At 50.6% G+C, this 22,724-nt stretch overlaps 1 protein-coding gene across 1 annotated transcript; it reads left to right on the top strand.

Annotated features, from left to right (window-relative positions):
• Positions 1-213: 213 nt before the first annotated feature.
• LOC107189051 (protein Wnt-6-like) lies at positions 214-21,565 on the top strand. The gene is made up of 5 exons (XM_015577483.1): positions 214-281; positions 8,695-8,915; positions 19,861-19,980; positions 20,351-20,550; positions 21,104-21,565. Exons 1-5 carry the CDS (start codon positions 214-216, stop codon positions 21,563-21,565), a joined length of 1,071 nt encoding a protein of 356 aa, XP_015432969.1.
• The last annotated feature ends 1,159 nt before the right edge of the window (positions 21,566-22,724 follow it).

Raw genomic sequence — 22,724 nt, 5'->3', positions numbered from 1 at the left:
GGTCAGGAATCGTTCTCGGGTGGTATATTACACCGACGTAGCTGGCAGACGTCAAACGCACATCAGGTGACTCCGATAGCGCGCGATTTCCTCTGGTTCGGTTTGCTCGAGCACGCTGCTCGTGTAATTCCGTGTGCTCGGCGAGACACGAACGACACGAGAAAAGGAAAACCGATCGGCCAATTGTCGAAGGTACTCCGCGGGGCGGAGGGGATGGAGATGCGCCTCGTTCTCGTGGCGGTCTGCCTTCTTCTCGTCACCCCTATCGCCGGCTCTTTCTGGTACGTATTCTCTCCCCTTCTGATTCACTCGTTTATCTCGCTCGATTCTCCACTTGTCCCAACACTTGTCTACTATCGTTGACAAAACACAAAAACACCGTGGTACACTCCATGGGGCACTAAAACTTGATCCTCAGAAACGTGATTTCCTACAGATCTATTTTCTTTTTTCTTCAGTTCGGAAGATTCTCTCGAGAGTCCGACGATAGCACGCGTCTTGCGGAATTTTACACTATCTGGCTCCTCGGAACGTTGTCACGGCGTAGAAGGGGTTCCAAACGAGTAGCGTCGAGCCGGGGTCGTTGTAATCAAGAGCGTTACACTTTTACGCCGGTAATTACGTGAAAAATGGTCGGTCCTCGAGTGCGGTTAACGTCGGTACTTTCCAAACGTGACGAACTAACGAGTGCTCCAGTTCCGTGGTACGTCATCTGGGTTATCAATTACGCGGCACGTTACGCGCACCCGGAATGATTAATGACGCCATAAATCCAGCTTTGGTAGTTACTCTTGCTATCCCGTAAGTAAGACTTGCCCGGAGATTTACGGTTTCATTTCTCCTCGGTTAAAATGCTCGTTACCGTTCCCGGGAAAATGTCTTGCCTGCGCGGGAATTGTGGATTCGGTTCACTTGGATCGTCGTTGCGTCGGCCGGTGGGTCGGCTCATCCTCGAGGAAAGATCCGAGCTCGTGGTAAACGTACGTCGTTGAAAAGACGGTGAATACGTCGCGAATTCGTGAACGACACGTGACGTTTCCATGTAACTCCGTTACGTACTCAAGAGAGAGAGAGAGAGAGAGGTATCTCGAGGAACAGTAAATTATTCGGTAGCTCGTGAACGCGATGTGTATCCGAGTTTATTATGTAAATATTTGTACGACGATAGACCGTTATCGCTGCCCTGCCATTCCAAGGTTCCAGCATCCAGAGACGAGAAGCAACCTCGTTACAACGTTACATCGTTCCCTGCACTCGCGTACGCGTTTTACGTACCGGTAGCTCTAGTCTCGCGAATCACGCTTCGATCCGTGATGTAAAAACGATCGTGTTCGAAGCCGATCTCGTTTTCCTCGGTGCTTTTGTTCTGACACCAGTTCTCGAGAGAATTCGGATTCACGTATAGACGGGGTCCGATGTTGGACGCGTCGGTGCACAGGTAAAATTCTGAATCGTAGTTCCCGCGGAGGGCAAAAAGTGGTCTCACCTAAGGTCGAGCAAATATTTGTCAACGATTTAAAGGGGATTGTCCGCGCTCGGTCGACGCTGTACCGTCGCACCTCGCCGTCGCTTACCTGTCCGCGACGTCCACACTGTGTTTGATAAATATATTAGAAGGTATTCGTGGTTTGTTTCGGCGACAGGTATTTAACAGGTATTTAAGTAGGTCCCAGGAACCTTTTCTATCATCGTGTTTCTCGAGTTTTTCTCCATCGTGATTATCCATCGCGGTGTTTCCATGGAGAACCATCGAGGTTTATCATTCTCTGTTCTTGTTCGGTCGAATTCGAGGGTCGATTACTCCGATCGGAACCGGATTCTCGGCCGAGATTCCTCCGTTTTTTCGCGACGAATACTATCCTATCTTCCTCCCCTCCCTTCCCACCACGTTCGTTCGGTGGCTCAGCTCGATCTCTTCTGGGCTCCATTCTGTTGTTCGTTTCACGTTTACGGAGAGACACGCGGACGGAGGAAGCTCTGGATCCGTACGATCCAGGGTTGGGACAAAGACGGGAACCGTGTGGAGGAGTAAGGAGGTAAAGAAGCGAGCAGCGAGGATGGACAATGGTCTCGCTCGGAGCGTCACCGTAAATCTCGTTGAGCGCGTATAATTTGTAAGTCGGCAGCAGCCCCGTTTCGCCTGCTTCTTTTCCATCCTCTTCAGCCCCCTTTTCTCTGCCTCGCGCGTCCCTCTTCCTCGCCGGTCAAACCGCGAGCAGTCTCACGAAACACGAAAATCGAGAGCGAACCAAGAAGAGGACCATAGGAGGCAGGCGCCTCGGTGAATTCTTGTGCGCGTTCCATTTCCGAAACTGTGCTTGTCGACGAATCTTGCGACGCGATCAGAATTCAGTTATCCATTTACCAGTGGCGTCACTAGGGGGGCGGCCCGTTCCTGGTGACACTCTGTGTTTTCAATTGTATTTTAAAAAATTACATTTTTAAAATGGCCATTTCTTGTTAAGAAATTTATGGGTATTTAAAGGGGGGGGGGGTAATATTGAGGGAGAAGGGGTGACACCAATGCTAGGAACGCCACTGCATTTACGTTCATCCGCGTCCTCGATCACTCGTTAGCTCGTGAATATTTCTAAAACGCAATGGCCTCTGCGTCATTAAACCTTCGTAACATTTCCTTTTCGATTATTCTGATATTCCAATCGAATTATTCGAAACGATTTAATTGCACGCGATAAGATAGACAAATACGTATCCCTCGCGATATGATCCAATACTTTCCATTATCGTAATCCCTTTCCTCTTCTTCTTCCCTCGATGGGGAACGGGACAACCTGTTCGGTGGGTCGCAGGTGGAAACGGCGTGTCCCGTGATCGGGGGCGAGATCGGCCGCGGGTATCGTAACGACCAGGTTGCCGATAATACGATAGCGTTCGGTCGGGTCGCGAAGTCGGCCAATGAGCCGCGGTGGGCAGTCCACGGCTACCTTCTCGCTGGTTGGACAACACGATACTCCCACCCGATGCACTCTCTCACCTGGCCTCTCTCTTTCTTTCCCGCGGCCGGGTATAATCATAATCATAAGACCCGAGCAGACCGTGTGACGCGAGGTCACGCGCGTTTCGCGTTCGATCCTCGAACTGGCGCGATCCACGCGAATCCTATTCCCCCGTCCCCACCACTGGCCATTCCCTCTGCTCTTGCACAATTTCCGTCGATTCGCCAAATTGGCCAGACCTGACGTGTTACCACTGCGCCACATCGTAACGCCGTGTTTCAAGGTAGAATACTTACGTACACCGACGAGCAAACTCGGCTTCCACTAGGAGAAAAAGAGGCGTAGAAGAAAAGTCTTCAAATTTAAATGTTCGTTTTTAAATGTTAAATCGAATATTAATTTGGCATAAATTTCAGTAATTCCTAATACCAAGTGGTAAGGGCACAGTAGAAGGCTCTTCACCTAGATTACTTTTTCCCCTAGAGGAAGCCGAGTTTGCCTCGTGAGGGTACATACGTGCCGTAAACTCGTCGGAGAGTGTTTGCTCCCGATACGGAGCGTATTTCGGTCAGCCATCGTAATGCTTATTTTCGTCGTGAGTAACGTTCCTCGAGGTTTCGCCGAGGATTAGCACCCTACCGTGGCGCGGTTTACCTAGTTGCAGTCGTAAAAGCCTTTTCGTACGAACTAAGGACACGCGTGCACCACCGTCTGTACACAGTGCCAACGTGTAAACACAAATAATTTCTTCCCTTTTCGTTACCACGTCTGATACAAGCCTCGAATCACGCCCGAACCAACCGTTCAGGCTTCCTCGAGCCATCCCGCGAAAAGGTATCCGAATGGCGCGACTCTATTGCATTTTTAGAGCCGAACAAAGACACGAACATCGATGCCTGTCTCTACCGAGGGGTAGCGCAATCTCGGCCGTTTATCCACGGTCAGTTTCAATTCGATCTACGCCGACGGAGTGATAAATTTAGTGCTCAACCCTCGAGTCACGCGCGCACTCGATCATCCTCGGCCGGCGACATCTCGATCCCCAACCTGCAAGACAGAAATAATTTTGTACGGCTCTGATTTACCGCTCGGCGAACAACATTACCGAGATTCGGAACGCGCATCCAACGATTTCGCGCGAAGCATATCTATAAGCATATCTGTATTCTAATCTTCAGTACACTGCCCTGCTTTGTATTTTCGTTACGAGAACTTTCTGGAGTCCAGTACCGAACGTACAAAAATCACGGCATGATCCAGGAAGTCTCTCAATCTGTTTTGTTTGTAGGACTGTCCGGCATCATCGTGGCATCACCTGTAACCTGAAGCCACCGGGAACGTCCCTCAGATATAAATTCTGGTTACTAACAATTTATCGGTGGTTGTAGTGGTAGTCGAGAGGCCACGACAGAATATATTCTCAGAATTTCAGAATAAAATTTATCCGTCACGTTTCATCAAAACGAACAACGTCGAATCTCGTTTGAAAACATTCGTTGAACAACGCGTCGCGGAGTGGCGAAAATCACGAGGCGCGGCACCGTAAAGAAATGCTCGATTTGTCACGATACAAGGTGTGTCGATCGCAGCCGGGTCAAAATATGCCGCGGTGGTAATAACGGCCGGCTAGGCCCCGCAATCACACGCGTATCAGAAACGAAGCGTTTAACGACGGATCCATTGACGCGGTCCTGCACGCGTTCCGAACCTGCTCCCTGTTTGCGCTGAATCGGCGTAGCGTGGCCCAACGACACGCACGAACCGAGCCGTTGAACCTGAACTCTCCTCTCGGTGCTTTTATGCTTTTTATTCGTTCGTCTCTGTTCTTTCTCCCGGCGTGACGGGAGGAGGGGAATTCGGATGGAATCCGGGAATAGGTATACTGGATTCGTCGGCAGTTTCTTCGTGGTTAATTGGGAGCTATCGATTAACCGGTCCCGCTAATAGCTAGTACACGTTCGAGTGACGTAACCAGCGATTAGTTTGAGAGATGACGTTGCGACGAATTCAACGGGAACGATAAAAGACGGAGGATACTTTGATCAAGGGGGAGTGTAGTTAACGCGGTTGGAACTCGTGTCTCGTACAAGCAAGAGCAAGGAATCGATTTTCGTGGAATGCTGGGACGGGGGCGTAGAGTTGCGTTTCCCAACGCTAGACGTACCGACGGAAGAATTCGAAATTGTTTCGAGCCGGCCGACTATGTATGGAATTTTAAGACCCCGGCGTTATCCAGGCTGTACCCTAATTTTATTGGTGATCTTTCGATTCGATCGGGTTTCATTAAGCCGCGTGCCTGGAATAATTGGTAAAGCGCGAGGAATACGCTCTTCGATCGGGGCGGCGGGGGCCGATAGGGAAAACGGAAATAGAGGTTCGTCGCGACGCGAGCCTTCTTTCTGGTCTTTCAACGATCGGGGGCCTCGGGAGAGTCTCGCCACGAATTCCTGGAGGTTCTTGGGAAACGACGCTCGAAACGCAATCTAGACTCGCGGCTGCGAGCTAACCCTTGCCACCAATTTGTTAGGGCATTCTCGAGCCGAGTTAAAATGCTCTTTTTACGCGCGCCGATCATCTCTCCTCCCCGTACTTAGTTTCTCTCGCCCGGTTTCTCGGTATCTTCGCTCTCTGTGTCTTCTGTTACGAATGTAACGTCGAACGATAATCCAGTCGAGGAAAAAATTGGAGCGTGAAACTATCTTTTTCCCGTCCCGGTTTGGCGCGTGGCGATAGGAGTAGCAGCGACTCTCCGCGTTTCTTTGCTTTCTTTCGTTTCCTTCGTACCCCATCGTTGCAGGCTTGTGTCCCGTGGCTTCACGGCGCGGCAGAGCAACAAGAGGATGATTTAGATTAAGTGCGCATATTTAGCTGGCACGAGCTGTTGTGACTTTCGACTTCCGTTCGTTGTATTTTTCACTTAACCGCTTCGCGGCCTCTCTTTCCTCTCGCTCGTCTTGTTCTTTAGCTCCCCGATGGCAGACGGATTCCTCCGGTAGTCTCGGTTTGGAAATTCAACGAAAACAGAACGATGAATCGATACCCCCGTTCTCGATCGTACGCTATATCCCTGGTCCTCGAAACTCCTCTCGGAGGCGAGGTACTCCTGACTTCCGTCGTGTTTTCTTCCTATCCTCGAGGGTCTCGTCCGGACGGTGCGAGATATTCGAAGAATTCACCGGGGTGGACTGGATCCAGCGACCGTTCTTCTTCTGCTCGTCCTCCTTCTCGCCCGTTCCGTTCCTTCTTCCCGAGGTTCTTTCGGCAGTTGGGGGGGGGGGGACAACAGTCCTCCTCCTCCTCCTCCTCCTTCTCTGGGTTCTCTCTTTCTCGCGTCCCCTATCGAGACGTCGTTCTTTCCCTTTCCGGTTCGCCGGGCTTCGAGAGCGTGTACGAACCGACGAGCCGAGTGAGGCCAGCTACGTTTGCTCTCTCGTCACTGTCTATCCGAGCAGACAGCGTGGAGCTGCCTTCGAGCAAAGTGAGTGCGTCTAATGAGGCAATAAATAAGTCGACCGCCCTAACCGGCCTCTCCACGCTTTTCGTTCGCGACGACGTGTCCATCCTCCGGTTCTTTTCTTGCCTCCGCGTACGCGAACACAAATCCCCTCCCCACCCCCCTTTCCCCCTCCTCTTTCCTTCTAGTCGAAATACCACCCACTCTCGATCACGATCTCCCGTGATCGACTTCGTTGTCTCAAACTCGAGGCGAACTAGACTTTCTCTCCATCTGGTTCCCACCGTGCCCACACTCCCGAATCTTGTGCCAGTTCGTCATCCAGATGACACATAGTATCGCTGAAGCGAAACGGCTCGGAAAACCCGCGGGGACCTCGATTCTTGACCACTCCAATTCCGCTAGGCTGACCGGGGACTATTAATAGCCAGCAGCGATCGTCAAAAGACGCGACTTGTTTGCACTAATAACGTCGTAACGTTGCTCTCGTAACAGCCGGAGCGAGATAGGTGTATCGACAGACCTGAGATCTCCTCGTTTATTTGCGTTAGGAGAGGCTAGCTGCACACAGCTCGTTAAAGAACCAACGCAAATATTCCGTGGCTGTCATCCTTTGAACTCTAAGGCCGGGAGAGTGTCACGCAGCGGGGGGGGGACTCCTACGTTTTTCCTGCTTTCCTCTATTTGACTCGTGGTTTTTGTTTTTATTTGTTTGTTTTTTTTTTGTTACATTGTAGCCGAGAATCTCCGAACCGGGAATAACTGTGTTCCCCCCTCGTAGTTGAAATTTCGCTTCGGTTATGCTCGATGCCAAACCATAAGACGTGTTTCCGTGGAACGTGACACGTTTCGAGGCGGTCTTCCGAAGAGAAATTGGCTATTTTTAGGAGCCCGCGTAACAGCTAGTTCTTCGTTTGTTAGCACGACGATAAGAGAATCGTGTCACGACTTTCGACTTCTTGGAAACCGTCTGTGCCTATTATTCGCTCGTGGAGAGTGGATTTACCGTACTCCCCCGTCTGCGCACCTGCGCGAATACATACAGCAGTGATAGAATTCTGAATTCAACGATATTTGTTTCAGCCACACATGGTCATTAGTTTATGAAATATTTAATATTCAATTCTGAGAAACCTTCGAACACTCATCGAGGATTTCCTGTACAAGGCGGTATATTTTCCCCGTGAACGAGGGCAACGTTTATCCGTTTTTTCATCGGGTGAACGTCTGCGCGGCGCGGTTCGCAACCGGCTTCAACCGACATCCCTCTTGACCGTAGTTTCGATCTCTCGTTCTTGAGTTTCTCGAGAAATTCCTTCCCGCGTATCCGACGTTCTTGTCCTCGCTGTTACGGTCGCCGTTCGAGCCAAGAATCCTCGCCCAAATGACGATGTCACTCGGTGCACGACGACGACTACTTCTCCGCCCGCATTACCCGCTTCTTTCCCCCGTCTGTTCTCTTCTTCTGCTCGCGGGATTCGCGCGGAACGAAAACCGGCCAACGCGTCCGTGTACACGCGGGCGCGAGCAACCGTCGTCGTCCTTAACGGAATTATTGCCATTAAGGTCGTTGCATTCCCGAGAGGCCGTCGTGTACGCGTCCCGGCATCCTACCGACGCAGAACTAATGATCTTAATTAACGTTTCGTAACGAAGGTCGCCTCGAACTGTCTTTCCGCCCCTCCAACCCCACCCCTCGTCCTTCTTCGCTTGGCTGTTTCGTCTGTTCTCGTCCCGTCTCGTCTCGTTTCTCTTCTTTCGATTCGTACGAGGTTCTTCCTCTTCTTCTGCATCAGCCAGGACGTTTTTACGCCCCCGGTGTCCCGGTCTCGATCCTTCCGTTCCTCCCTGTTCTTCTTGCCCGTCTTCTTTCTGGTCCCGCAGGAGAGTATACTCGCGGTTCCCACTGCGTCCACGATTCCCTTCGGCTGTACGTTTCTCTTTTTGCTTGCTACCGACCGTTTCTTTCTTGCATCTGTTCGTCCGTCCTGTCCGTTTCTGGATAGTTCTTTGCTCCGTGCCCCTGTCACGAGTACAATGGCTCGGAGATTTAATTACCGTAATGGCTTCGCCGTGTCCAAGTACCGTCCCTGCCCGTTCTTTTGTTACTCTGTTAGTCCAACTTCAGTTTCAGGGGGGTGGGGGGTGGGCTCGTTCATCGACAGCGACTGCCCTCGAAAGAGAACAAAAAAAAAAAAAACGCGCGTTCGATACCGACCTCCGTCGAAGGCGAAGAAGGAGAAGGAAGGAGGAGGAGCTTGATCGATTCTCGATTTCTTTTAGGACCGTTGGAAATCAGGTGGTGATGGACCCGATGCTCATCTGCAAGAAAACTAGAAGACTGAGGGGCAAGATGGCGGACATTTGTCGCAAGGAGCCCTCGTTGCTGAAGGAAATCGCGAGGGGCGTGCAGGTCGGGACCAGGGAGTGTCAGTATCAATTCCGTAACCGCAGGTGGAACTGCACCACCATCAGGAGGTCCTTGCGGAAGATTTTACTGAGGGGTAAGTGATTCCGACTCGATCTATTGGCAATTAACGCGTCGCCCTAGAAAAGAAAAGGCTGGACCCCCCTTTGAGACGCGAAAACGTGGCGAAAGAGCCGTTCCGAATTAATATTTTTTGTAGCCCAGAGCTATAAAATTTTCGGGGGCCCCCTTGGTTGAAAAGAGGGGAAGGATTTTTTTGTAATACAGCACAACAAAATACATAAATCTTCAAAAATTAAAATTTATTTTAAATAATATTGAATGACATTTAACGATAACGAAATCGAAGGTCAGAAAGGGCCTCCTGGATCGTAAGGCCCAGGGCTACAACCACCATTAGACCCCCCATGATCTGGCTCCGCGAAAGAGCTCGCGAATCCGCGACAAGTAGGCAAAAAACACCGTTTAGTAGACCATGGGCTGGTTACAAGGCGTTTCTAGTTCGAGATTAGGCGAGCCGGATGTCGATTACACACTCCCTTTCAACGATCCGTGCCGATTCGTTACGATTAAACGCAATAGACCGAGAGCGACACGCCTCTCCGGAAGAGACTCTCCTCGCGGTGGGCATAGATACGTATCGCCCTCGAGCTCCGCCTTGACATTGATCGCTTTATTCGAGACGAATCTTACCGATCGTCCATCGAAGTCGCCCGAGTTGTCCTCGATGGACGCGTAATTATTTTCGAATTAACCTCGACGAGGTTGTCGCGACCGAGGGAAAGTACACTGGCCCAGAACTCATGGCGGAGGGGGACGGTTATTTTTTGCCGGACAAGTTGCGCAACAGTCGGGTTCCATTAATCTTGGAAATTGTTTGCGTACGCGTCGAGATTGCGGCGGTTAAATGGCCGCGCTCGATTGCCATTCGAAGTCCCGTAGGCGGCGCAAAACGTTTCGCTTACTCTGTTAGGTATATACACTTTTTCCCCCCTGCTATTCGCAGAGGACGATTTCGTAAGAGTTCTTTAATTAACGCAGTTGTCCCTTGGTAACATTCGCGGACTTCTCACGCGGCGGAACCCGTGAGAGGAATCGTGATCTCGATCTAAGCGTGAGATTCTTCGTGGTCGATGTGAAATTGTCGCGGTTCGTGGGGTCCACGACGATCCGAATATTCGATAGAGGCGCGGTGGCGCGCGTAAACGGTTACGGATTGTGAAATGGAACAAATTGATCGGCCGTGCAGGGTCGAGCGCTCGTGTGCACGAGAAAAGATTCTCACGCGGCCGTTGGGTTAGCGCGCGCTCCAAAGGAGACGAGAGGAGAACCGAACCTGTCTCCGCGTGGCTCGCTTAGTTACCCGTCCGATCTATTAATTCCGGGTGATCGAGCACGACAACTAAATCGAAGACAGCGTGTCCAATAGGCCGAACTGCTCTCTAGGTTCCGCTATCAGATCGGTGCCTTTTGGTAGCTTGACAGATTGACACTGTCCGTCGGATATTAGTGGCAATATGTTCCCTTAATTAAAGGCTTCATTGCCAGGCGACCGTCTTCGGAGACTGTTCTCTTTCGTCTTTTCTTATTCTTATTCTTCTTTCTTTCGTCTCTTTCATTCCTATCCCCCAGTACCCTTTATCTGTTTCACTGTTCGGTTCCCCCACGATCGCGAGATTACCATCGATCCTGTCGATCGTGATTCCTGGTGGACCCGATGCGATTCGTCGGCAGGCCCGAGCAACCTACCCGCACGAACGTACGAAGAGCGCGCGTGGATTCCACGCTGGACGATCGATGATCGAATTATATCCGACACTGTCGGCGATGCCCTGACGATCGGCGTTCGCCCGCTCGGAGATTTCAGAGATACGGTACACCGTATTATTTCAGAACCCGCTGCTCGTCTCAGGGCCTCGACGCGAACGAATCGCGACGGGTTAATTAACTCTCTCGTCCTCTTTCACTCTCGTTCTCTTCCGAACGATATTTGCTTGACGGGATGTTTTGTGCCGTACGATGGAATTCACAGAATCGAATTCCGATACCGCACACGCATGGAAACGGAAGGCGAGGCTTCGTCTTCGGTGAAAAAAACCACGAACCCATCCCCCCGTTTTTAGATGACAGACGGGGGAATCGATGGACTCGACGGGAACCTAATTTGCGTTCCATCTGGCACTTACGGGCTTGCCTCACCCCATAAAAACGATACCGCGCCGTAAACACGACAAAGTCCGATTATATTATATACCGTCGTCGAGGAATCGTAAACTTTCAGACGGCAGCTGCGTCGTAAACAATTAACGAGCTTCCGTGGCTGATGATTTTTTACGCGATCGTACCGTGTAACCGAACCAACGTAAACGCGTGTCTTCGTTGTAATTACACAGTGATATGTACCTACACTGACAAGCGAATTCGACATCCGCTAGGGAATAAAGTGGCCTAGGAAGAGGGCCTCCTACAATTTGGTATCGGGAATTATTGAAATTTCTGCCAAATTATCTTTCGATTTAACATTTCGGTAATTAAAATAAATTTATTAAGTGATGGGAGGCTCTTCCCCTACGCTACTTTTTCCCCTAGCGGACATCGAGTCTGCACGTCAGTGTACCTCTTTGGTGCATCGATACACGTTTACCAGCGCCACTAGATCGCTAGGTTTGTCTCCTCTTTCCGTGTTGCGTGCATTTTTCGGGAAAGCTTGGGCCCTACCCCCTCTACTCCCCCGGTACACGTCCCAGAAACGGTAGTGGTAGTAGTAGCCGGTTCGGAAAAAGGTCGAACGGCAGGTACATAAATCCTGGGACCGCCGGGTGCATTATTAGACGGCGTGGATCGATGACAGGGGCGGCGATGTGTTAACCGGTCGTTTCGGGTGACAATCCTGGACGTCGTCATTTATCTGCGACCCCGGGCGAAGACAGCTCTCGCCCTGGGAAGTCGACTGGCAAGAAATATACGAGTTTTTCGGGCCCACCCTGGGCGAGGCCGCGTGTACTCGGACAATACCCGCCTTTTATGTTCGCGGGGGTCGCGACCCCCGCTCGCGCAATATTCTTTGGGAAACCATGCCGGCTTTAACCATCGCGGTTTCTCTGTTTGGAAACACGTGTTTTCTGTATTATAACGCGCTAAATGTACCAGCTTTTACCCCTATTTCTTTGGCAATGACGACGGCTTGAATAAATTATAAACGACAGTTGAAGTGAAATTCGGAACAGGAACGACGTTGACATTGTCTTTGTATTCATCTTGTAGTGTATATTTACAAAAACGATTTCCCTTAAACAGAATACATGTTACGGTTTGTTAAACAGCCAAAAATAAAATTGAACACTGTAGGCTGTTCCGATTGAAATGTTAATCTTTTAATCGATGGGTAGGTTGAAGAAACGAAGATCGAGAGGTACTCTTCTCGGGTTGGATCGGGTATACGTCGATCGGAACGGAGGAAAGAGAAAAATTCGTGGGAGCGTGTCGGGGTGAGTGGTCCGCCGGTGTGTCCGTCGATCCTTCTAAAAGGGGGGGGGGGGGGGGGAAAGACACGCTACCGGCGGCGCCTATCTTAATTCTCGATTGACGTTTATTTATCTGGCGACGTTTAATTTTTATGGACGCGATCTGGCCGATAGGTTTAGCTCCGCAGGTAGCTCCCGCTGTGTGGTCCGAGTTCCGAGGAGATCCGAGGTTGGACTGGTAGAACATTCATGGACGAGCAGCACCTCTTAATTGAGGGGTGCCGCGTGTCGCGATAAGAGGAACACGGGCGTCAAAAACCCGTGGAAAGAGCTACCAGGGGGCGGATGGAGGGGAGATGGGGTGGAAGGTAAGGAGGAAGGAATTTATTGTGCTGCCACGATGCGTTCGTTCGGTACCGGGGGCCAAGGATCCGGACGATCCCCGAATCCTCCACGGTCGATACCGTTGCCTGTCTCGGCCAAATTAAGAGAGTGGTTTTCTTCGTTCACCCGGGATTCCGTAAAGTCTTGCTTGGCTGTAGAGGAAACGGCTGCCCACTAAAAACGGTCCTCCTCGAAACAACAAATTGCTCGTTCTTCTCGGGATCGAGAGAGGCGGAGTTCGAGGGACGATATCATTTCGACCGTCGTGATTTTAGTGGCCACCGAGAGTCGAGCCAACGATTGAACCGATGGATCCGCTGGATTTCAGAAAATTTCCCCCGAGAACAGGGAATCCGAGTTTGCTCGCGAGGGTACACACGTTCATTCGTCTCACTCACAAGATTCGTTTGTTTCACTGTACGTGATACGTGCGCCGTATATCGGGTCACCTCGAAAACATTCTTTTCGTCGACGTTTCACGTCTCTAACGAGGATGCTCACCTTGGCGCGTTAATAAAACTCAATTCCCCGTGTCGCTCGCGCGCGATTCGTTCGTTGTTAGTTTTCGCAACGATTTCGTTCCGCGATAATTGCCCAGCAGTTCTATTTTCGTCCAGCGGACGCGCGACGCTCGAACGTGCCGCTCTACTATCTTTTTTTCTCGATACCGTGGTAGATAAACACGCGAACGCGTGTTCAACGACGCGTTAACTATATTATAACCCGATTTCTTGTTGAACCTGGACAGAAAAACAAGATAGGTATCGCATATGGATCGGCGGCGTTTAAACCACCGATCTTCCCGGTAGCGCTCGCGGAAATAAAGAGGACGGTTTACGCTTAATAAACCACGCTTTCGACCAAGGTGGTCCCGTGGATGCCGCAGCGTTCGTGCCGCCTCGAGACGCCGGGATCCCGCGTTTATCGGTTATAGGGTAGGAACGGCGGCGAGAGCTAAATGGAATCGCCAGTAAATCGGGGGCTAATTATTTGGCGGTAAGAGTGCGCGGCGAGCGGCGTCGTCGGCTCGTAAAAACTCGCTCCCTGAATATCTCATCGTAACCTCCGATCCGGCGTCGCTGGAATCTTCCAGTAAACTCGACAACTTACGACGTGTATCGCGTCTCCCTTCGGTCGGGATACACACTCGCGATACATACGGTACCGGACAAATGAATTCAGACAAAGACATTTTTCGTTGTATTTGTTGTCACGGCGATGTCACTGAAGCTCTGCCCTCCGGAGTGCTTACTGTTATTCCGACGCAAGCTTTCATGATTTTTCATGATCCACAGGCGGATCGGGGGCGATCGAATTGTTTTTCTGGGCTACGTAAACGTGGGTGGAAATGTCCTGCGAGCAAACGTGTTCGGAAGTTACGAGTTCTTTCTTCTGGAGTCGCGCACGGAGGTCCGGGGTCCGTTCGGGACGAGACGTATGCAGGATGGGACGGTACGGGACGATAATGAGCGAGCTAAAACCGATTTAGCGCCACGGCGCTAAGTGTTTTGTCGCCTCGCGAACTCGGTGCTAACTAATGCGCTCCGTAAAGGACGGGGAACCGTCCCAATCGCCTCGCTTCCCTCACCGTCGTCGTTGTCTCGAAAATATTCGTAAATTCGCCAACGCATTTCCCGTCGACGTGCAACACGCTCTGGAACCAAGAGTTCGCCAGACACGTCGATCGGTTGATTATCGTGTTTTTTGGATTCTTCACGGTTATTTAACACTAGAACTACCAGCGTTGATATACATATAATACAATATAGCTTACTATAATGTAATATAAAGTACATCAGTAATTAAAAGTTAACATAAATGCCGATGGAAATGTCTCTAAGACTTCAATAATCGTAAAATAACAAATCTGAAATCCGTCATTTTGACGGGTTCGGTAATTCTAGTGTTAAAAATTTTTTGTTCAGACGTTGCCAGTGAAATGAAAACCCCATTTAATTGACGCTGGACGTCGGAATGTATTCGTAACGGTTTTGGAACGTCGTTGTGCGGCAGGGGATTCTTCGAATCGCGCGAAACTCAATTGACACCGTGAAGAGCAACGGAGGTGGGCAACTGTCGGTGGTGTACACTTCCCGGTAGGTCCGAGCGAGGAAATTTTTACGATTTATCTCTCTCTCTCTCTCTCTCTCTCTCTCTCGCTCCAGAAGCGAAGCAGTGGCTGGACTGGTCGGGCACCCTCGCCGCAGGAAACAACAATACGCGAGCCATGAGCGCCGATTATGGGGGAAGCGTGTCTGCCCGTTGAATAGGGAAACCCCGATTTTTCTCGCTTCCAGCGACGAAGTCGTCGGTTGGCAGGAAGGAAATTGCCCGTGACTAAACGAGGCTCCTCTGGTGTCCACTGTCAGCGGGAACTACAGCCTTTTTTTTTTCTTTTTGGTCGTCATCCTCGATTCCTTTCTTCTTTCCTCTCTACTTTGACGCTTCTCCATTGTCCCGGGAATTTACGGGTCGCATACCGATCCGCGTTCCCGATTTAAGACGGCGCTAGGCGTACATTTTGAATTTCAATCAACCGCGACGTTTAAATACCCAGCAGCATCAGGGGGATGAATCGATACTTCTCCGATCGACTGTACTCAGGCGGTGCCTCGATGCACGGAGCAGAAAAAGATGCGCGCGGCCGGTATCCTCCCCACAAAAGGATTGACAATAGCAAACAGTTTAATGTCCCGTACGTTTATTGTATCTCGGCTACCGTGGCTTTAACTTCCATCGGAGGAATCGGGCGAAAGGGTGAAAGGAGGATGGCTCCCGCGGAGAAAGAGGAGAGCGGGAATGCCGGGACAGATCTGTTATTCTGTTAGACTCTGCCCGTTCGCCGGTGACATTTGAATGCTCGGTCGATTTCACGAGTCGCCGAAGGGAACGCTGGAGGAACAGAAACACCGTAGGGGGGTGGAAGGGAGGGGGGGAGAGAAAACGAGAACTTCCATATCTTTTGCGTTCTCCGTTCTCCACCGTGGACAGGATGCTCTTTTCGCCACGCTTCGTCCTGGCTCGCCCTCGCTCGTATCTCCTCTCGATATATGGCCTCCACTCGAAACCGCGTTTTCCCCGTGAATTCCTCCGGTCGAATCGCCGGCGGTTCACTCGGTCTGGATGCCTCTCTATGTCGTGCAACGCGCACGAAAGAAATAGAGAAGGAGTGGGGGAAGGACGAAATGAACGGATAGAGAGAGGATTCGCCGTAATTACCGCGGTATCTTCGAGTTCAGGTCCCCTCGGCGAAGAGCACACGGGAGCATGAGGATGCTGGACGACGACGACGGGTGTCGACCGAGAAAAGAGAAAGAGAGAGAGAGAGGGAAAGGGCGAAGAGAGATCGAGAAGAAATTCCTGCGAAAGAGGAGAATCCAGCGGTGATACCGAGCCGCCGAAAAAATCTCGCGGAATCTCGGGAAAAGGCGAGTGGCCGTTGCCGCAATTGGTCATTGGGCGATTTTTGCTGGCATTCATGCGTCCGTTCTCGCTGTATTTATTGGAGAGGTTTCTCTCGTAAGATCTCTACACCGGGGGTTAACTAAACGCGTATCCCAACGTGTGCCTCTTTTCTCATTCGATATTCCTCTCTTTATTTACGGTACGAACGGTGCAATTTATCTCCTCTGCTTGTCCCTCCGGTCGCCGCACGATCGGCTCCTCTTTTTCCCCCCATCCGTTAGGTCGTTCCTCGGCCATCCCGCGAACCCACCGGATCTATTCGCAATTAGAACGAAGCCGGCATCCGGTCTCGAGCCGCGACTCGTTTCGAAAGACGGTCGATCGCGACTCTGCCCGATTTACGAACGTCAGTCGATCGATCCGTCGGTCGATCGGCCGAGAACAACGATCTATTGCGCACGAATCGGCGCATCCACCGCGATAAATCGCGTGCTGCCGGCCAAACAAATCACTCGGCGAGAACCGATCGATGGTATCTGGGACCCGTCGATCGGCCGAGTCGGCGACATAATTCCTACAATGGCGGCCACGATGCATCGCGTACGTCGCAAATTACTACGCTTACATAATCCGTCCGATCGATTAATCACCGCGCGATTTACGACGGAACTCTCGAGGCCAGGCGTGCGCGTGCACTCGTCGTGCAACACGCGGGAAAATTCGATAAATCAGCGTGCCTACGCCACCGCGATTCGCCGTTTCGCGGATCGGTTGCGGATTACACGACGATCCACGTCAAAACCGCTCCCACGGAATCGGACCCATACCCATCCTTCTTTGCTCCGTTCAGATATCGGTTTTCGCGTCCAATCGTTCGTTACCGCCGTGTGCCGGTTTGTTTCGCTCGGACGTTTCACCGAACGTCGTAAGTTTGAAACGTCAGCCGTTTACGGCGATTCGCGCAGAGTATATCGCCGTGACCCGCGGACGAGAATCGCGGCGTCCCGTTAAGCGAGCTGATGCGCGATCGGTGTCGCAAAAACGCCAATCGCGGCTCGCGAATAAATACCGTCCGGACGGATCCTCGCCGTATACGATGGACGCTTTTCGATCGACACGAAACGACGGCTGACGCCACCGCGATCGTTTGACTTTTTCGAGGGGTTAATTTGGCATAAATTGTAATAATTCCCGATACCAAACTGTAGAGGGCCCATCACACAAAAATTTTGCAACTCTGGAAAGGGAGGGGTGGAGGCAAAATCCAATTTTTCCCCCTGTCCCCGTCTGGCTACGCCCATGCATGACTTTGATTCGTTGCTTCTTATAAAGTCGTCGAATCATACCTTCGTCTTTATAAGAATCAACCAGTCGAAGTCACGTATGATAATTTCTACCCATCTGTAACGGGCGTCCGAGTGGCATCCGTGACCACCGTTTCGCGAGTAAACGCGAAAATCAAGAGGCGACGCAAGAATAAAAGATGAAACAGTCACGGGAGGAGGGGGATGAGAGGAAAGGGATGGAAGAAGAAGAAGAAGAGGAACACTCGCAATTAAACACGGCGTAAGTCTCGCTCCGAGGATAATGCCCCGGAATGCTGATAATTGGCTGAGCCGTCGGGACGACCCGAGACGATGCCCGCGCTGCTCCGTGTGCGCACCTGGCAGCACTGCAAGATCATCGGCTCGCGATCCCTCGTGTCTAATTGATTCGAAGTGATTTATATTACCTGTTGCTCCTCTCCGCCTCGAACATTCCCCGACCTCGACGCCACGCTCTTTTACCTTTTCTCCGCCACGGAGCTCCGCTTACGAGTACCGACAACTCGGTTTGCACCGCAGTGTCGTTCGCCCAGATCGCGAAACGAATTTCAATCGTATCGGTCAGCTTCAGGGGTACCTTCGATCCCTTGCTCCCTTGGTGCAGCGTACCTATGTCGATTTTTGCCTTACGAGGACACAAACGGTACCTGCTAAATGATCCATCGACCTTTACCTACGTCGTTTCTCGTATTTACAACCGGACATACTGTATATGTATATGTACGTTTTACGCGGGAGAGATCGAACGATTTCGTCGCGTTAAAAGATCGACGAGGACGCACGGAAAGGCGGCCGAAGATGAGGGGGTTGAGATCGCGATCGAGAGAACGGCGGGCAAAAGCCAGGAGACGCAACACGGGCAACCAACACAAACTCTGGGATCCAGCAGCAACAACACGGAGAGCCTTTCGCTCTCGAACCTCGATATCAGATCGCTCGTATAAAACTATCGTATCGTTTAAATACGCACTGAAAGGTGAGGCGATGCATCGGAAGATACGCGGGCGGTGGCAGGCTGCCTTCTCTCTTGGCTCGCGTCTTCTCGTTTCGTCCGTCTGTCCGTACGTACGGTTCGTCCGTCCGTGCGTCGATCCGCGCCGAAGATACCCGGCTGGAATCCATGGGAACCACCGAAGAACCAGGCTTAACGCGTATAACCCCTTCTCGAGCCGCGACTCGCCCATCCTCCCTTCTCTTCCCACCTCCCTCCTCACCTACCCTTACCTTGATTCTTTCCTCGTTTCGTTACGAACAAGTCCGCGTTCTGGAGCCCCACCTTCCCCTCCGTTGGTTATTTTTCCGTCACGTTTTCCGCCGCGATGTCGCCCGAGATTTCGAGGCGCGTGCTTTGATCCGCGACGCGCCGCAACATTAGTATTCGCGACTGGTTTTCGTTTAAACGCTCGAAACGGATAATTGCCTACCGGCGCGGAAACGCTTCGACGCGACCGGCCCGATTCGATCGTTCCCTGGACCGAGCAGATCTGCTCGCGATACTCGAAATACGACGACGCCGCGCCCTTTACTTCCTTTTTTTCCCTCCCCGCCGACGAGCGCGCAACGAAATCCCCGTAATTGGGCCCCGCATTCCGAGTTACGATTATAAGTTAATCGGGACCCCGCAAGATTTCTATCTGTCGCGCGACGTCGAGCGACAAGAACGTTGATCGCGCGAGGGACTATTGAAGGGAGGGTGAAAGAGGGAGAGGAAAGCTCTCGAGAACGGCGAAAGAGAGTAAAAGGGTCACCGTAGACGCGGAAGTAAAAAAAGAAAGGGATTCGTGAGGATTTGCAAAAGCCGGATGCTCGGCCAGGTGAGAGACAATGGGTGACGCGGAGATAGAGAGGGGGATGGAGAGTGGGAGAGACGTTGGATGCAGGAGGTAGTAATCTGCCGTTTTGAAGAGGGGTGGAACTCCTGGCCGTGCATTGTCCGCCTAATGATGGAGTGGAGACGTGACAGGTGAAACCGAATACACACGGCCACCGAAATCCGACGTGGTCGCGGCCCCTCGGATCGGTTTCCTTGCCCAGGCACCCCGATCTCGAGCGGCGTCCGCCTCGAATCGTCGAGCGCTACAATCTCCCCTTCCTCTGTACAGAGTGCCCTAAATAGTGGGACCCAGATCATTTTAACACTAGGTTTACGGGACGCGTCATTTTGACGAATTTCGAATTTCATAAGAAAAATTACAGAAAACATTTCTCTTCGCTTATGCTGATTTCTATCCATTTAACGAGACAAATGTACAGGGTGTAAGGAAAGTGTTGTGGGTCCCTGAAATACGTATCCCTTATTTTTGACTGCTTAACAGACATACGAAGTTTTATCAAAATCGGAGGGGGACACTTCCGTGCCTTCCCTTGTTAGTTTTAACTATCACTGTAGGTAAGAAATGCCCGTAAACCTTAGTGTTAAGAGTCTCATCCGCGTGTTTTCTAGACACAAGAGAGACAGGATTCGTGAACGCCATCACCGCGGCCGGGGTCACATACGCCGTCACCAGGGCCTGCACCATGGGACACCTGGTCGAATGTTCCTGCGACAAAATGACATCGAAAGGTAAGAATGGTGGTGGGCTCCCGTACACAGATTGGCAAACTCATTGTCTAGATTCTAGATAAAAGATTTCGAATAACGAATAAGAGATCAAAAAAAGTATTTCGTCATTTCCAATCGTTTAAACGTGGAAATTTTAATTTTGATTATAAAATAATACTTCTTTATGAATGAATCGACATTTGTCGAACAATTATTTAATCTCATTGACTGTTTAAAACTCAGAACGACACCCTTAGATACTGCTGCTTTGCACTGTGTATTATTCGAATTAAATTCTGCCCGACTCTGCTTCCGTATTCCCCTGGAATCCTATCTTGGTATCCCGTTCGGACGATTTAGATCTTGCGAGATTCGTACACGTTGCGCGCAGGTAATCGTCTCAGCAAATACATCCGTACCGCGGAAATCGAGAAGAGTCTGCCGACCGAGGGTGACTGGGAATGGGGTGGATGCGGGGACAACGTGAAGTTCGGATTCAAGAAGTCGCGGGAATTCATGGACGCGCCTTACAGGAAGCGCAGCGACATCAAGACGCTGGTCAAGCTTCATAACAACGACGCTGGTCGTCTGGTAGGAAACGCACATCTTCCTCCTTTCTTTTTCTTCTGTTAACCCCTTGCACTCGACTGTCCCCTCTGAACGAACAAAATGTATGAAAAATTAGAAATTCCGAGTGCAAAGGGTTAAATATGGTTTCACGGTTGAATTGGTCGCGTGAACGGGTACCTGTCTACCTACATAAATTTCGATCAAATTGTCGAAGAACTACTTCCTCACCGATTTCATTCTGAACAATCTTTTCCTTTCACGAAAATGTCGGTCGGCCCTAGTTTCTGAGGTATTCACAAAACACTGTCGGTAAGTAGAAACGGAATGCAATGAACAGACGTGGTAGCCAAGTCACCATCCAGTGTTAACCACGTACCCAAAACGAATGTCTTGGAAACTAGGGCCGACCAACATTTTCGTCAAAGTGAAAAGTTGTTCAGAATATTGATCTCTACAACATATTATAAAACCGTCGAAATCGTCGAGGAAGTAGTTCTTCCAAAAGTTCACCTGAATTTCCCTTCTGGATCATCGTACGTTCTCCCGCGAGTTTTCGTTCTCGTTCGTCTCGCAGGCCGTCAGGGATTTTATGAGGACAGAGTGCAAATGCCACGGTCTATCGGGCTCGTGCACGGTTCGCACCTGTTGGCGAAAAATGCCGCCGTTCCGTGACGTGGGAAATCGGCTGAAGGAGTCGTTCGACGGGGCCGCGAAGGTGATACCGAGCAACGACGGTCACAGCTTCATCACCGAGGGACCGACCATCAAGCCGCCGGATCGGTTCGATTTGATCTACAGCGAGGATTCCCCCGATTTCTGCAAATTGAACAGAAAAACGGGCTCGTTGGGCACACAGGGACGCCGTTGCAATTCCACCAGCCCTGGCGTCGACGGCTGCGAGTTGCTCTGCTGCGGCAGAGGATACGACACTCGGATCGTCAAGGAGAAGATAAACTGCGAGTGCAGGTTCCGTTGGTGCTGCGAGGTCACGTGCAACACCTGCCTGGACAAGAGAACGATCAACACTTGTCGTTGAACGGGTGATCGGGACACAGTCCGCGAACGCGTTTTCGTTCAACTCGCGAGCCATTTTGTGTTAGTTACGTACCCTATAAGCATTTGTAAATATACGCGTTTGCGCGAATCGAGTCGCGCGTTTAGCAGTAAGAGGAGCGATCCGTGGTTCGTCTCCCATTGTTCGAAGCTTTCCAGGTATCTCCAGCTGTACGTTTTAAGCATTTTTTTTTTTTGCGCACGCGAATTATTGTCGCTTTCTCGCTTGTCGTGTTCACTGCGCGAGTTTATCCGACGGAACTCTGTCGTTTTAACCCCTTGCCTTATAACATTGAGTCAGACTCGTGTTGATGATTTCAAAATCGATTCAACACAGAAGAATATTATCGGGGTTTCTTTGAGTCGAAGTGAAATGCCATGTTGCTGGCATTAATATTTAACTTTTATAGTGAAAATACAGTTGCGATAGGTACAGAATTTCTTTCGTTTCTGGGACACTATCGAGAACACAATCCTGGAGTTTGCAGACTTCAAGGAAATCGTAGGGCAATGGGTTAATCCGTACCGTTTCTCTATTTCTCTCTCGCGCTTGCGGCCGCCGCGATTTCTGTAAATAAGACTGACTAATCGAACAAACCGTTTATACCATTGTGCATCGTAAAATTGCGAATAAAATCGTGTATCCTCGGATGAATTCTCGTTCGATTACTCCCCGACGCGTCGCAATACCCGCTGACGATACATCACCGTCGTCGAGGCCAGAATCATCGTCGAAGCTTTTCCTTTCAACCTCGATCGAACATAGCCGATCGGTCAGGTAAGTCAGATTAAGCCCGAGTACTCGCGGGGCGTCCGAGGCTGGATCATTTCTGACTCATATAGACGGATTACTAACACAAAGTCACGGTGCCTCGAGCTCGAGGCCCTTACCGACACTGTAGAAGTTTTATCGGCTACAAAAAAGGACAGCGAGTAAAAAAGGAAATAACATCAATGTCCCTATTTCTAATCACTAGACTGCAGACTTTTATGCTAAATTATTTATTTAATCATTTATTTCTGAATAGAAACTTATATAGCCTGAAATTTAAGTTGTTCGTAACAGTTATTCAGAATAAAAGTTCTTCATAACTGTTTCAAGAACCTAAACCGAAATCATAACAGTTTCCAAGCTCTGTCTG

This window comes from Dufourea novaeangliae, unplaced genomic scaffold, assembly GCF_001272555.1.
Source record: "Dufourea novaeangliae isolate 0120121106 unplaced genomic scaffold, ASM127255v1 scaffold125, whole genome shotgun sequence".
Taxonomy (NCBI): Eukaryota; Metazoa; Arthropoda; class Insecta; order Hymenoptera; family Halictidae; genus Dufourea; species Dufourea novaeangliae.
This window is presented reverse-complemented; position numbering and strand designations above follow the sequence as displayed.